At 36.9% G+C, this 13,222-nt stretch overlaps 1 protein-coding gene across 2 annotated transcripts in view; it reads left to right on the top strand.

Moving 5' to 3' along the window:
- Nucleotides 1–12,932, top strand: part of LOC107708481 (lysyl oxidase homolog 3-like) — a 20,167-nt gene extending 7,235 nt beyond the window's left edge. The window contains exons 5-15 of one of the 2 annotated variants that reach the window (XM_016512734.1): nucleotides 2,609–2,816; nucleotides 2,906–3,086; nucleotides 4,032–4,186; nucleotides 5,399–5,569; nucleotides 6,042–6,197; nucleotides 6,859–7,018; nucleotides 9,294–9,537; nucleotides 10,491–10,606; nucleotides 10,695–10,831; nucleotides 10,927–11,038; nucleotides 12,280–12,932. In XM_016512734.1, coding sequence (XP_016368220.1) covers nucleotides 2,609–2,816; nucleotides 2,906–3,086; nucleotides 4,032–4,186; nucleotides 5,399–5,569; nucleotides 6,042–6,197; nucleotides 6,859–7,018; nucleotides 9,294–9,537; nucleotides 10,491–10,606; nucleotides 10,695–10,831; nucleotides 10,927–11,038; nucleotides 12,280–12,353 — 1,714 coding nt within the window. In that variant the 3' untranslated portion in view covers nucleotides 12,354–12,932. The remainder of the gene's footprint in view (nucleotides 1–2,608; nucleotides 2,817–2,905; nucleotides 3,087–4,031; nucleotides 4,187–5,398; nucleotides 5,570–6,041; nucleotides 6,198–6,858; nucleotides 7,019–9,293; nucleotides 9,538–10,490; nucleotides 10,607–10,694; nucleotides 10,832–10,926; nucleotides 11,039–12,279) is intronic. The other variant, XM_016512733.1, reaches the window with a different exon arrangement.
- The last annotated feature ends 290 nt before the right edge of the window (nucleotides 12,933–13,222 follow it).

Below are 13,222 nucleotides of genomic sequence, written 5' to 3'. Positions count from 1 at the left end.
TCAGGTATTTATGTGTGGGCATGTGCATGTTGGATTTTGCATTGGACATTTTAGTGTTTCTGAATGCTTAATGGATGTTTGCATTACAGGCAGGAGCCCAAAGCTAAGGCTATCACTAAAACTAGCGCTAAGCCTAAACCGGGCAAATCAGCTGCAGCTAAGAGGTAACCTTGGTAAAAAAGAGAAAACACACATTGCCTTCTTGGCTCAGACCTTTCTAACCTTCTCAGACAGTAAACAGTGTACATGTGTGTTTGTGTGCTTGACCCCATTTCACTGTTTTCAACAGGCATCTCAGAAAGAGATCTGCTGAGCCAAAAGCTAAAGTTAAAGTAACAACTGCCAGGTACCATCTGAGGGAATGAAACCAGTAGTGTTCTTTCCCTAGAGGTCTCAAGCGCATAGCGTGGCTTTAGTACACAACACTAATAGTGTTAGTCAACTAACTTCACTTTCCAAGCTTTAGTCAGTTATCCTTTTTGTGTGTGTGTGTGTGTGTGTGAGTGTGTCTGTCTGAAAGAGTGGTGGACGAAACATTTCCCCATGAAGAACTTATTACCATCTGTTAGTTTTACTTGCATAGTTTTGAGATGAGGCTGTGCTTGTGCAAGAATTGAAGCTTTCTGAGGGAGATATCTTGATGCCCTCATACTAACACAAATCCCTCCTTGTGCTTACTGCATGTTCACTTCAGATATGTGTGCTTGTGCTTCTAATGTGCTAGTTTCAATGGATATAACAGGCATGGGAAAGTGAAATCACCACTAACATTTGTACTTTTTAATTTGTGTGTGTGTGTGTGTGTGAGTGTGTCTGTCTGAAAGAGTGGTGGACGAAACATTTCCCCATGAAGAACTTATTACCATCTGTTAGTTTTACTCGCATAGTTTTGAGATGAGGCTTTGCTTGTGCAAGAGTTGAAGCTTTCTGAGGGAGATATCTTGATGCCCTCATACTAACACAAATCCCTCCTTGTGCTTACTGCATGTTCACCTCAGATATGTGTGCTTCTAATGTGCTGGTTTCAATGTATATAACAGGCATGGGAAAGTCAAATCACCACTAACATTTTTTTTTTAAAATTGATGTGGTATTTTGTAGTTCTCATCCCAAAGTTTCTGTTACTGACACTTACAGTAATTATTATTATATATCAAATAATTATTCATTTAGTTAGGTTGTGTCTCACAGCATCTTAACAGTTAGACTTAGACGTTATTGTCCTCTTTCCCATGCAGCTGGTATGTATGTGTGTGCATGTGCATGTTGGATGTTGCATTGGACATTTGAGTGTTTCTGAATGCTTAATGGATGTTTGCATTACAGGCAGGAGCCCAAAGCTAAGGCTATCACTAAAACTAGCACTAAGCCTAAACCGGGCAAATCAGCTGCAGCTAAAAGGTAACCTTGGTAAAAAAGAGGAAACATACATTGCCTTCTTGGCTCAGACCTTTCTAACCTTCTCATTTGTTCTCTAAATCTAAATGTCGTCAGTCAGAAAAGCTGCATTACAGGTGATTCTGGGGCCTAGACAAAACCTATAGATTATAGAAATCGGTTAAAAGACAAAGAAGCTTACCAATTCAAAAGTTTGGGGTCAGTATGATTTCTTTTTTTATTATTATTTTTTTTTTGGGAAAGAAATTAATACTTTTATTCAGCGAGGACACATTAAATGGATAACTTACAAAGATATATATTTTAAATACATTTTAAATAAAAACAAATATTCCTTTGTCATCACAGGAATAAATTACATTCAGTCATTTAGCAGACGCTTTTATCCAAAGCGACAAAATTATATATTTTATTTAATATAATATTTTAAAATAGAAAATAGTATGATGATTTTAATAATTTTAAATTGTAATAATATTTCACAATATTACTGTTTTTTATCAAGTAAATGCAGCTCTCATAAGCATAAAAGACTTTTAAAACTTTAAAAAATCGTACCGACCCCCAAACTTTGAATGGTAGTGTACAGTATGCAATTTTGTTGTCCTGTTGTGTGTCTTTGTTAAGGACATGAATGAGAATGAATGAGTTTATTAAATTACAAAATTAATATTATTCCGCTAGCATCTCCAATAGTTCCTCAAAACCAGAGGAAACCAGTGTGTATACAAGAATATTGCAATAGCTGTTGAGCATGTAAATATCTTTCTCAGAATGAAGGCTTGACTTGAGCATGGACCTTAATATGAAAAGGATGTGGATGTAAACATGGTCAGTGTCTCTTTCATTTCTCCTCTCACAGCTCTCATAAGCATAAAAGACTTTTAAAACTTTAAAAAATCGTACCGACCCCCAAACTTTGAATGGTAGTGTACAGTATGCAATTTTGTTGTCCTGTTGTGTGTCTTTGTTAAGGACATGAATGAGAATGAATGAGTTTATTAAATTACAAAATTAATATTATTCCGCTAGCATCTCCAATAGTTCCTCAAAACCAGAGGAAACCAGTGTGTATACAAGAATATTGCAATAGCTGTTGAGCATGTAAATATCTTTCTCAGAATGAAGGCTTGACCTGAGTATGGACCTTAATATGAAAAGGATGTGGATGTAAACATGGTCAGTGTCTCTTTCATTTCTCCTCTCACAGGCTGTATGCTGAACGGCAGAAGAATCACTTCCTGGTTCATTCAGTGGCATGCTTAGGCACAGAAGTGCACTTGGCTGCGTGTCCTCTAGAGTTTAACTATGGCAATGCCACAGAGTCGTGTCCTGGAGGAATGCCTGCTGTGGTCAGCTGTGTGCCTGGTCCACTGTACGCACAGAGCACTGCTATGAGGAAGAAACTCAAGATGCAGGTATATAGTATGTAGGTAACTTGTGTAAGTTTATGTATAAGTTTATGTACTTGTATTAACTGTTTCTTCCTCTCTTTGTTTCTCATCAGTCTACTGTACGGCTGAAGGGTGGAGCAAAATATGGTGAGGGCCGTGTCGAGGTTTTGAAGGGCAGTGAATGGGGGACGATTTGTGATGATCGCTGGAACCTGCTCTCTGCCAGTGTTGTATGCAGAGAACTGGGCTTCGGCTCTGCCAAAGAAGCCCTCACAGGTGCCCGCATGGGACAAGGTGAGATTGCAAAAGAGAGACAAAACAAATTAGGGGATAGATGGATGGATGTAATGGAAAAATACAGAATTTTAAGAGAAAGTATAATTGCCCTCATTTATTGCCCAGATTTTTGCCCCAATTTGCAGATTGGAGTCAATGCTAGTTGCTGAAAGTTATAGCCAGTCTGCAGATTTTAGGAAGTCAGATTTCACAAAAAATCACATACTGTATGATGGGCACATACTTTTTAGCTTCAGACTAAGGTTCTTTGGATTGGATTGGATATACTTTATTATACCTGTTAGGAAAATTTGTCTTGGACACACAGCTGGCAAACACAAAAAACACATACAGTACAGACATACAACATCATAAGAAAAAAAGAATAATTCCGTTAAAATGCACAGTTCAAGAAAGGGAGGATATCCAGTCAGAGGATTTCAAACGTGTTTGATATTTTGAGCCAATTTTAGAACACATTGTTTTTTATGTGTCATGCATCTGCTAGCAATAAAGCGCATATTTATGTGAGTTTGTTGTGTTCGGAACGACTTGAAAGTCTGGTGAAAGTGTGTGATCCTTTGAAAAGTCATGTAGTGTATTCCAGTACAGTGGCACCAAAAGTATTTCAATACGCTTGAAAAAGTACAATTTAAAGGATAGTTCACGCACAAATGAATATTTAGTCATAATTTACTCACCCTCGTGTCGTTTCAAACTTGTATGACTTTCTTTCTACTATAGAACAGAAAAAAAGATATTTTGAAGAATGATGGTAACCAATCAGTTTGAGTTTTCATTGACTTCCATTGTCAATTTTTTGTCCGGTAAAAGTCAATGGGAACCGAAACTGTGTGGTAGTTTTTAGGGCTAATGTCTTTGTATGAATAAGGTTGTTAGTTGGACACTTTTATGTATTTTTAGCTGTGCCAGTATGGATTTTGCTTCTGTGTTTTGTCTCAGGGTTGGGGCCTATCTATATGAATGAGGTGCAGTGCACAGGTCATGAGCGCTCTCTGTGGAACTGCCGCTATAAAAACATCACTACTGAGGACTGCAAACACACTGAAGACGCTTCACTCCGCTGTAATGTCCCATATATGGGCTATGAGAAGACGGTCAGAGCAACACACACATATTCACACTCATAACATTTCTTTTTATGTGTTGATTTTATGTTACTTAACACATAGGTAATTTATATGTCTTTCAGTGTTTTCAGTGACTCGATATGACATTCATTTGCATATATTGCTTGTTTCTCAATTCAAGGAGAACATAGCAATGATCAAATTAATTACATTTGCATTATTTAGCAGACGCTTTTATCCAAAGCTACTTACAGTTGAGGAATATATTCAATTACAACTGAATGAATGATGTTGTGCTCTGTATTCATTTTGACTGAAAATGGATGACTGGAAATATTGGGTATCATTGTCTGTATCAAGAGACAATTACTGGAATTAATTAATCATCTGTTGTGATTTATTATGATTGATCTCAACAGATGTAACATACTTTAAGCATTATGCACCTACTGCAGGAAAACTTATATGCATGTAGAAGACACCGGGGCTAGTTGTCACACACTCTCATGAAAGAATCCTGAAAAAATGTATTATGGTGTCCACAAATATATGAAGCAGCACAAATGTTTACAACATTAATAATAATAAATGTTTCTTGAGCACCAAATCAGCATATTAAATGATTTCTGAAAGATCACGAATAGGAATAAATAATATTTTTCAATATATTCAAATAGAAAACTGTTATTTTAAATCATAATAGTATTTCACAGTATTACTTTTTACTGTATTTTTCATCAAATAAATGCAGCCTGTGTGAGCCTAAGATACTTTCTATCAAAAATATTTAAAAATCCTTCTGACCCCAAGCTTTTGAACAGTAGTGTATATTCAAACAAGTTAGATTTTAACTCAAAAGTTGAACTGTTCTCAGTACAAGAATAGTTTTCATAAATTTCAGGTCAGGGCAAGAGTTGTAAAAGTTAAAATTTTCTACATATTTCTATTTTTGTTGCCCAAAACAATGGTAAGGTAGTTTTATTGGTTACCATTAACATTATAGCAGTTTCATAATTATTTTACTGCTTAAATTTACCCCACAAAATGTGACAACCCTACTATGTATCTTTCCTTTCTTTGACAGTTTTTTTGTAGCCAAAACTGACTTTTGAAATAAATGAACAAAAAACACCTCAAGAAACATTATTTAGAGTAAGAATTGTGACAATTAGCCCCGGTCTCCCATATAATCCAGTTGAACTCCCTCTTACCCCTCATCCCTGGTTGTGCCCTGCTCAGGTGCGCATCTTAGGGGGGCGATCTCGCTACGAGGGCCGTGTGGAGGTGTTACGTACTGAGACTAACGGGACGCTGCGCTGGGGTCTGATCTGTGGAGAAGGCTGGGGAACTGAGGAGGCCATGGTTGTGTGCAGGCAGCTGGGCCTCGGGTACGCCAACCATGGCCTACAAGTAGGATTCTAACAGTAACAGCAACACACACTTGCATGCTAACAATGCCTTGAACTTTCTGCTACCATCGAAAAAATCAGATGGTGCTGGCTTACCCACTCCCACATACATATTCAAAGCCTTGAACTTTGAAAACGCACCACATGAGTCAGTGCATGTAGTACAGGGATGGACAGAAATAAACCGCTGAAACATCAGTCAGCTCAAGTTTTGCTACTGAACAGCTTCGTTATACTACAGTAGCTAGACCAGCACCAAACTAGTACTAGTTTTTGCTTTTATAAATTCTGTAGAATCAAACCCATGGAATTTCGGGTCAAATCTGATCGTGTGCATTTTATAAACGAGGCTCCTGGTCTCCTTAGCAGGGTCGTCTTTCTGTGTATGTGGGTAAGCAGCGAATGGCAGGAGACAGATGGGTGAGCGGGGTAAGATGTGAGTGTGTTTGACGTGGCGTAGGTTGTGATTTCAGGTGCGTCTGTCAGGTGGGCGCTCACAGTATGAAGGGCGAGTGGAGGTGCGGGTGGGGCAGCGGTGGGGCAGTGTATGCAGTGAGGGCTCGACCACCAAAGAGGCCATGGTGGCATGCAGGCAGCTAGGGCTAGGGTTCAGCATGCATGCTATTACAGTGAGTACATGACATACACACATGCTCGCGGTCGCGGACGCAGCTCTATTCTTTCACCAGGAATGTTGTTTTTTAGGCAACGTGAATGTTTAGGAATATGATATTTCTTGTAAAATAGTTTTTTATTTTTTCAGGAGTGAGCACTTTTGTGGTAACTATATACACTATCAAACAGCCATTTGGTTGCTTTACCCTTTTTTTTATCAATAATAGTTATATTTGATATATACTGTATGTATGGATGGATGGATATTTAAACATATAGATATGCACTATATATAATGTTTTTATATTTAATTTATTTTTTGGGTGAAGTGTGACTTGTGAAAGAAATTCATATATGTGAAAGATATTCATATGTTTTCTCCCCAAATTCTCATTACCGTATGCAAAAATAAATAAATAATCACATAAATACATAAAAAAAAACCTAGTATCATTTCTTTTCTTATTTTCTTTTACTTTTTTATTTTGGGGTGAAGTGTGGCCTGGTAATGTTTTACCCCAAAATAAATAAATTATAGGATTATAATTTTTACGACCAAGTTTTTTGCATTGTGACAATATTTTCATGGCAATTGATATGGTTTCATTCTCTTCATAGTAAACTACTTATCACTGTCTGTCTGTCTGTGTTTGTTTGTTTTGCGTGTTTGCTAAGGAAACATGGTATTGGGACAGCAGTAACGTGACAGAGATGGTTATGAGTGGAGTGAAATGTACAGGAGATGAGATGTCTCTCAGCCAGTGCCAACACCACAGAACCGTCAACTGCCAGAAAGCAGCCGCACGATTCTCAGCAGGAGTCATCTGCTCAGAAAGTGAGTAACCTTACTCATATGCACACACAGATACAAAGAATACATAGAATTTGATTGGCTGATATTAAGCTGGTATTTAGTCCAGCAGCACTAGGACTTTTCACTGATTGTAGCACTTTGCCTGTGTTTGTGCGTTTCAGATAGATTGTCAGTCTTTGTATTAGTGGTGAGGATTTTTCAGTGACTTTTGCAGGTTATGTTTATACAAGTGACTATCTTTATAAGTGTCACTGAATCATTTATTCAACTGATTTGGTTAACAACACTGATTCATTCAGGAATGAACTCTCTGAAGTGACTCTGCATCTGAATATGCCTACTAACCTATAGTAGATGAAAAACAGTATGTGAAAAGAGTAGTTGTGTCCAAATTCATAGTATTAAAAAAGCAGTAGGAGAACAATACCTGTATGACGTACTACTTCTGGCGAGATCCAATGGACACATTACAATCCCATAAGACTAGGGGAGTAAATCTTGTCATGTTGTCATTTGGGTTTCATTCATAATATCGACATATAAAACATACTTCTTAAAAGATTTCAAAGTAGGTTCTTCGGCAAATGTAGTACCTGCTCAGACAGTACTGTCTTTATAAGTGAGTCACTGAAACATTCACTCAACTGATTTGTTTAAAAACCCTCATTTTACTCAAGAAACACCACTACTGTGTTGTGCTCAGAAATGAACATTAATACTGTTTTGGCTTTGTTTGGAACCATTTTTGTTAGCTCTGGAAAAAAATAGCGAAAAGTTGTGTCCCAAATGATGCCCTATACACTAGGCACATATACTATACAATATATACTCTACCCTCTGTTGTATGACACGTCTACACTTTTTTTCTGTTAACCAAGTGTGTCATCCAAGCACTTGCAGTTTTTCTTTTTGGAATTTTCAGTGTGAACACACTACTCACACTATTTATGCTAAAATGGCATAGAATAGTGCATAAGTATGTGAATTGGGACGCAGCTAAAGTAATTGGCAATATTGTGTTTAAAATGTAGGTCACTCAGTATTAACTTGTTTATAGAACTACTGTATATAAGCAATATCATACTCAGAATCTAGTACATAGTCTAGTGTATTCAGTCAAAACACAGGGCTTGAATTTCGGCGCGGGATTGCGCATCATTTTACTGATCCCTGCAGTTTCCGCGCTTGAAACGCGGGAAATTCCCGCAAATATTTCAGCGTGAAAGATGCTCAGACAGATGACGGAATGTATCATTTGCACGTGCTTTTGAGTCTTACAATTTTAAACATTCAAGTGCTCAATTCAGTACTTGCTCCCTCTCTGTGAGACCCCTTTCTGTGAGCTCACACCCAAAGCGCGCGCACATAGAGCCACATCTGACTGCAGAATTAAGTTGTGTTGCTCCTTATTGCGCGTAAACTGCTAAATACATACAAAATTGTCAAAATGCCCGTCTTGATGAGTATTCACGTAAACAGTCTATTTATACTAAACATTGTCGGTATATAGGCTATTAAGTGAATGTAAACAGTTGAGAAACAACTTATGTGTAACAGTATATGTTAGATCCGTGCATGAGGTCTTAAAGGGACAGCAACCTAAATAAACCTGCTGCTGTCTGTGTCATTAATGTTTATTTATACATTGAAGACTAACCAGTGTTATTTTAAAGTTAAATAGATTATTCTGTTTCTGTGGTATTTCTGTACCTGAATATTACTGTTAAACCTACCTGATAAACTTAAAGCACAGTTCATTTCAGTTAATCTTGTTATTGTATTTGTTTTTGCCATTGCTTGTCATTAATCAATTCTTCCCCCCATAAGAGCCACCCCCCAATTTTCCAAAACGAAATTCAGGCCCTGAAACAGTATAAGAGTCAAAACTGACTGTTTTGCAAAAGTTATTCATAATATTTTTATGATGACTGGAATTCGCACCTCAGACGGTCAGTCTGCTGCTGATGGTAGATCTAAAGCTGTGGTCAGTCTGCTGTTTATCTTTTTCTGAGAACTGGCCTGTAATTAGTGAACCTCACATGGCAACGGCTTGACTTCAAATGACTTACACCTGTCTGGATTATGTATACAAATGAGACAACATATCATTTTCTCAACTGTTGTACGTTGAGCAAAACTGTTTGTTCAGACATTAAAACCTCAGACATCCAGTTCAGTGACCAACATGCAATGTCAAAATAGAAACAAAAATATAAATCAAATTCCAGGGCCAAGGCTATATTTTTTCTTTGAACTTTCATTTGGCATCTTAATATGTACATTTTTCTTCCCCCAGCTGCATCTGATCTAGTGCTGAATGCACCGCTAGTGCAGCAGACGACGTATATAGAGGACCGGCCGTTACACATGCTGTACTGTGCAGCAGAGGAGGACTGTCTGTCCAAGAGCGCCGCTAAAGCTAACTGGCCTTACGGTCACCGCCGCCTGCTCCGCTTCTCCTCACAGATACACAACATCGGACGGGCTGACTTCAGGCCCAAAGCAGGCCGTCACTCATGGGTCTGGCACGCATGTCACGGGTAACCATACTGTTATTAAAATCATTTTTTATTCCTGTAGTGTTGAAAATCTGGGTACACTTTTTGTGTTGCTGGTCAAATTGACCCCACTGGTTTTCATGAAGTTCACCAAAAATCAAAACTAAGAAAAAAACCAAAGATTAATGTAAAAATCGGAAAACCTCTATTGTAGCTTGTCAGAGACTAAAAAAATATAAAATATAAGAAAATATGAACTCCTATTGTGTTACAAAAATAGTTCCTACCTTTGTTTTAGAGGCCAGTTTCCCCTACGAAAATGAACCATGGTTTTACCACAAATAAAACCAAAAAAACATGGTTACTATAGTTAAACCATGGTAAGCACAAATTAACCATAGTTGTATAACCATAGTATTTGTAGTAAAAAAAAAAAAAAAACATGGTTACCACTTTACTACAATACATGAATTGGAGTTATTGAATGCAAATTAAATGAGCTGTCTGATTAATAATTCGCTTTTTGTGAGTGTCTTCAAACATATGAGGAGGTAGTAAAAAAAAAAAAAAAAACATGGTTACACTTTTACTACAATACAATCATGGTTAATTTTCATAAGGGTTGACTCAAAATTGTGTCTCTTTTTTGCCTGACTCTTTTGCTTTCAGTGTTGATTTTTTGTGACTTGCATGGAAACCAATTGGGAGTAATCTTTACTCCTACACAATCAATGTAACCACTGTAAATTTGTATAGTCTTTCCAAAACATGTCTACGTGTTGAAAATTTGCATGCACATTCATGACCCTAAATGAGAAAAAAATCACTAAATCAATTTCAAGAAGATAAATTGTAAATTAACACAATAAATTGTTCAACCAGAATTTCAAGCGGTTTAAAAATCGAATGTGGGTCAAATGGGACCTTAACATAACCTTATTATTTCTGACCAGTTTTTAGACAAGCAGATGATTTATGTGTGTGTGATTCCACAGGCATTATCATAGCATGGACATCTTCACACACTATGACCTGATGTCTGCCAATGGCACTAAAGTGGCAGAAGGACACAAAGCCAGCTTCTGCCTGGAGGACACAGATTGTGATGAAGGTAAATCACTCATCCAAATACACATTTACAGTCAGCTCTGTTCAGTAGGACATATTTTCACTTGTGTAAATATCTGTGTTTATTCTAGGTGTTTCCAAGAGATATGAGTGTGCTAACTTTGGTGAGCAGGGCATCACAGTGGGATGCTGGGATTTGTATCGCCATGACATTGATTGCCAGTGGATCGATATTACTGATGTCAAACCAGGAAATTATATCCTTCAGGTCCGAGAATGGGTGCAGACCATTGTCCCCAGTCACCAAAAACATGTATTCTATTGATTTAAGAGGATTTAGACTTGTTTTTGCTTCTTTTCCAGGTTGTGATAAATCCTAACTATGAGGTTGCCGAGAGTGACTTCACAAACAATGCCATGAAATGTAACTGCAAATATGATGGCCACAGGATCTGGGTCCATAACTGCCATATTGGTGAGACATGAATACAAAGCCTTAAAGAAATAGTTAACCCAAAAAGGAAAATTTCCTGAACCCTCAGGCCTTCCAAGATGTAGAAATGTGTTATTACATCACTTACTCACCAGTCCACTGCAGTGAATGGGTGCCGTCAAAATGAGAGCCCAAACAGCTGATAAAAACATCACAATAATCCACATGACTCCAGTCATTGAATTGAAAAGCCACTTTTTAGTAATAAACAAATTCATCAAGTCGTTTTAAACTTCAAAACATTGCTTCCAGCTAAAATACTGAGTCCTCTGTGCATAATACTGCTTTCTCCAGTGAAAAAGTTGTCTCTTCTGAATCAGGAGAGAACATATGCACAGATCAAGTACCATTTACAAGCGAAAACAGACCAAAACTGTTCTAAACAAATATGTCGGTGAATTTTGATGTGAGATGACAACAGGGAATGGACTTTTCCCCCTGGAGAACATGTCATTATGTATCATGGACTTCAGAATCAATGGTTTAAAATTAAAATGCCTTAATGATGGATTTGTTTCTTACAAACGTGCAACCTTTTAATTCACAAGACATTAATTGATTGACTGGAGTCGTGTGGATTATTGTGATGTTTTTATCAGCTGTTTGGACTCTCGTTCTGACGGCACCCATTCACTGCAGAGGATCCATTGGTGAGCAAGTGATGTAATGCTACATTACTCTAAATCTGTTCTGATATAGAAATAAACTCATCTACATCTTGGATGGCCTGAGGGTGAATACATTTTCAGTAAGTGTTCATTTTTGGGTGAACAATTTGTGAAAATATGTTCAGAATGGAATACGTTCTGTAAGAAAACAGAATTATGCAACCATAAACAGTAGTAAGTTACATTCTAGTCACATGATCTGACATGATGCAGGGACATTGCATGCTGCAATTAAATAAATCATCTTGGAATTAAAAACTCATTTTATGGTTAATCCTGTTTTTCCACAAACTTTCTTGGCAGTCTGATCAAATAATGATTCAAGAAAAAAGATGATATTAGCTGATATTAATTCCAGTTCATTTAAGTGTTTACTATACTCTGTTAAATAGTAAATAATCCAGGTAGTAAATAATTCTGTGCATACAGAAAAAAATAAAATTTTATGCACAATTTACATATTATATACTGCAGAAATAGTAAGAGTGCATTAGGGTAGTTCTTCCATTCAATGCCAAATACTGAAAGATTTATTTGCTGTTGTCTTTATTTCAGGTGATGCTTTCAGTGAGGAGGCTGAGAAGAAGTTTGAGAAATACCCTGGACAATTTAACAACCAGATCTCATAATCTTATCACCAGATTGATATAATTAGCAAATTGGGACAATCTAATCCAGAGTAAAATATTTATTCATTCAAACCAGCCATAAACTAAGTAACTTCTCACATTGCAATTACAGAAACCCTAAAATCTACAATATCCAATGTTTTTACGCCAAGAGTATAACTGTACTGACATAACCTGTAATTTTTAATGAAAACAGAACTCCAAAAAAAAAAAAACACTCAGAGCTACTGAGTCTGGCTTAAGTAGTGTGAGGATTAGATGTAAATTTGTCAGGCTGTGCAGTGCCTGTCGTATGTGTTTACAGTGCAATCAGGTGCTTATTTTCTTAAAGGTTTAAAAAGCCTTGTCGATGCATCACGCAGCCCGTGTGCTGCTGTCTCTGTGAGTTAAAAGTACTTGAATGTTTTGTACTCCAGATGAGCATTCGTGTTTAAAAGCTATTGCAAAGTGTGAATGTATTTTATGCTTCAAAGCTCTGACTCAACTCCTATTTTACTTTCAAATGGTCTTTCATGTATGACTTGTTAAAGCTTCAGTGACGTTTTTTACACGCTGTCCTAGATTTGTCTTTTTACTGAACTGGTTATGCATTCGTGTGTTCAGTTACAGTAAAATGATCATTTCATGTGAAACTCTGTTAAAGATGAAAATAAAGTGTTATTTAAAGTTGTAATACAAATCATTTCAAGTATTTCAAGTTTCATGACCCATTAAACAAATAAATGGGTCATAATAAATTATCAGTCATGACTCGTTATATTACAAAGGCCTCTGCTTAACACTCATAAAGATGGAAATCTGGAGAAGCCAAAACAGCTATACAGTGCCTTTTAAATATTTTTGTCTCAATCTTATTTTGTTCCACTAAT

The sequence above is a fragment of the Sinocyclocheilus rhinocerous genome, unplaced genomic scaffold, assembly GCF_001515625.1.
Source record: "Sinocyclocheilus rhinocerous isolate Xijiao unplaced genomic scaffold, SAMN03320098_v1.1 scaffold295, whole genome shotgun sequence".
Classification (NCBI taxonomy): domain Eukaryota; kingdom Metazoa; phylum Chordata; class Actinopteri; order Cypriniformes; family Cyprinidae; genus Sinocyclocheilus; species Sinocyclocheilus rhinocerous.
This window is presented reverse-complemented; position numbering and strand designations above follow the sequence as displayed.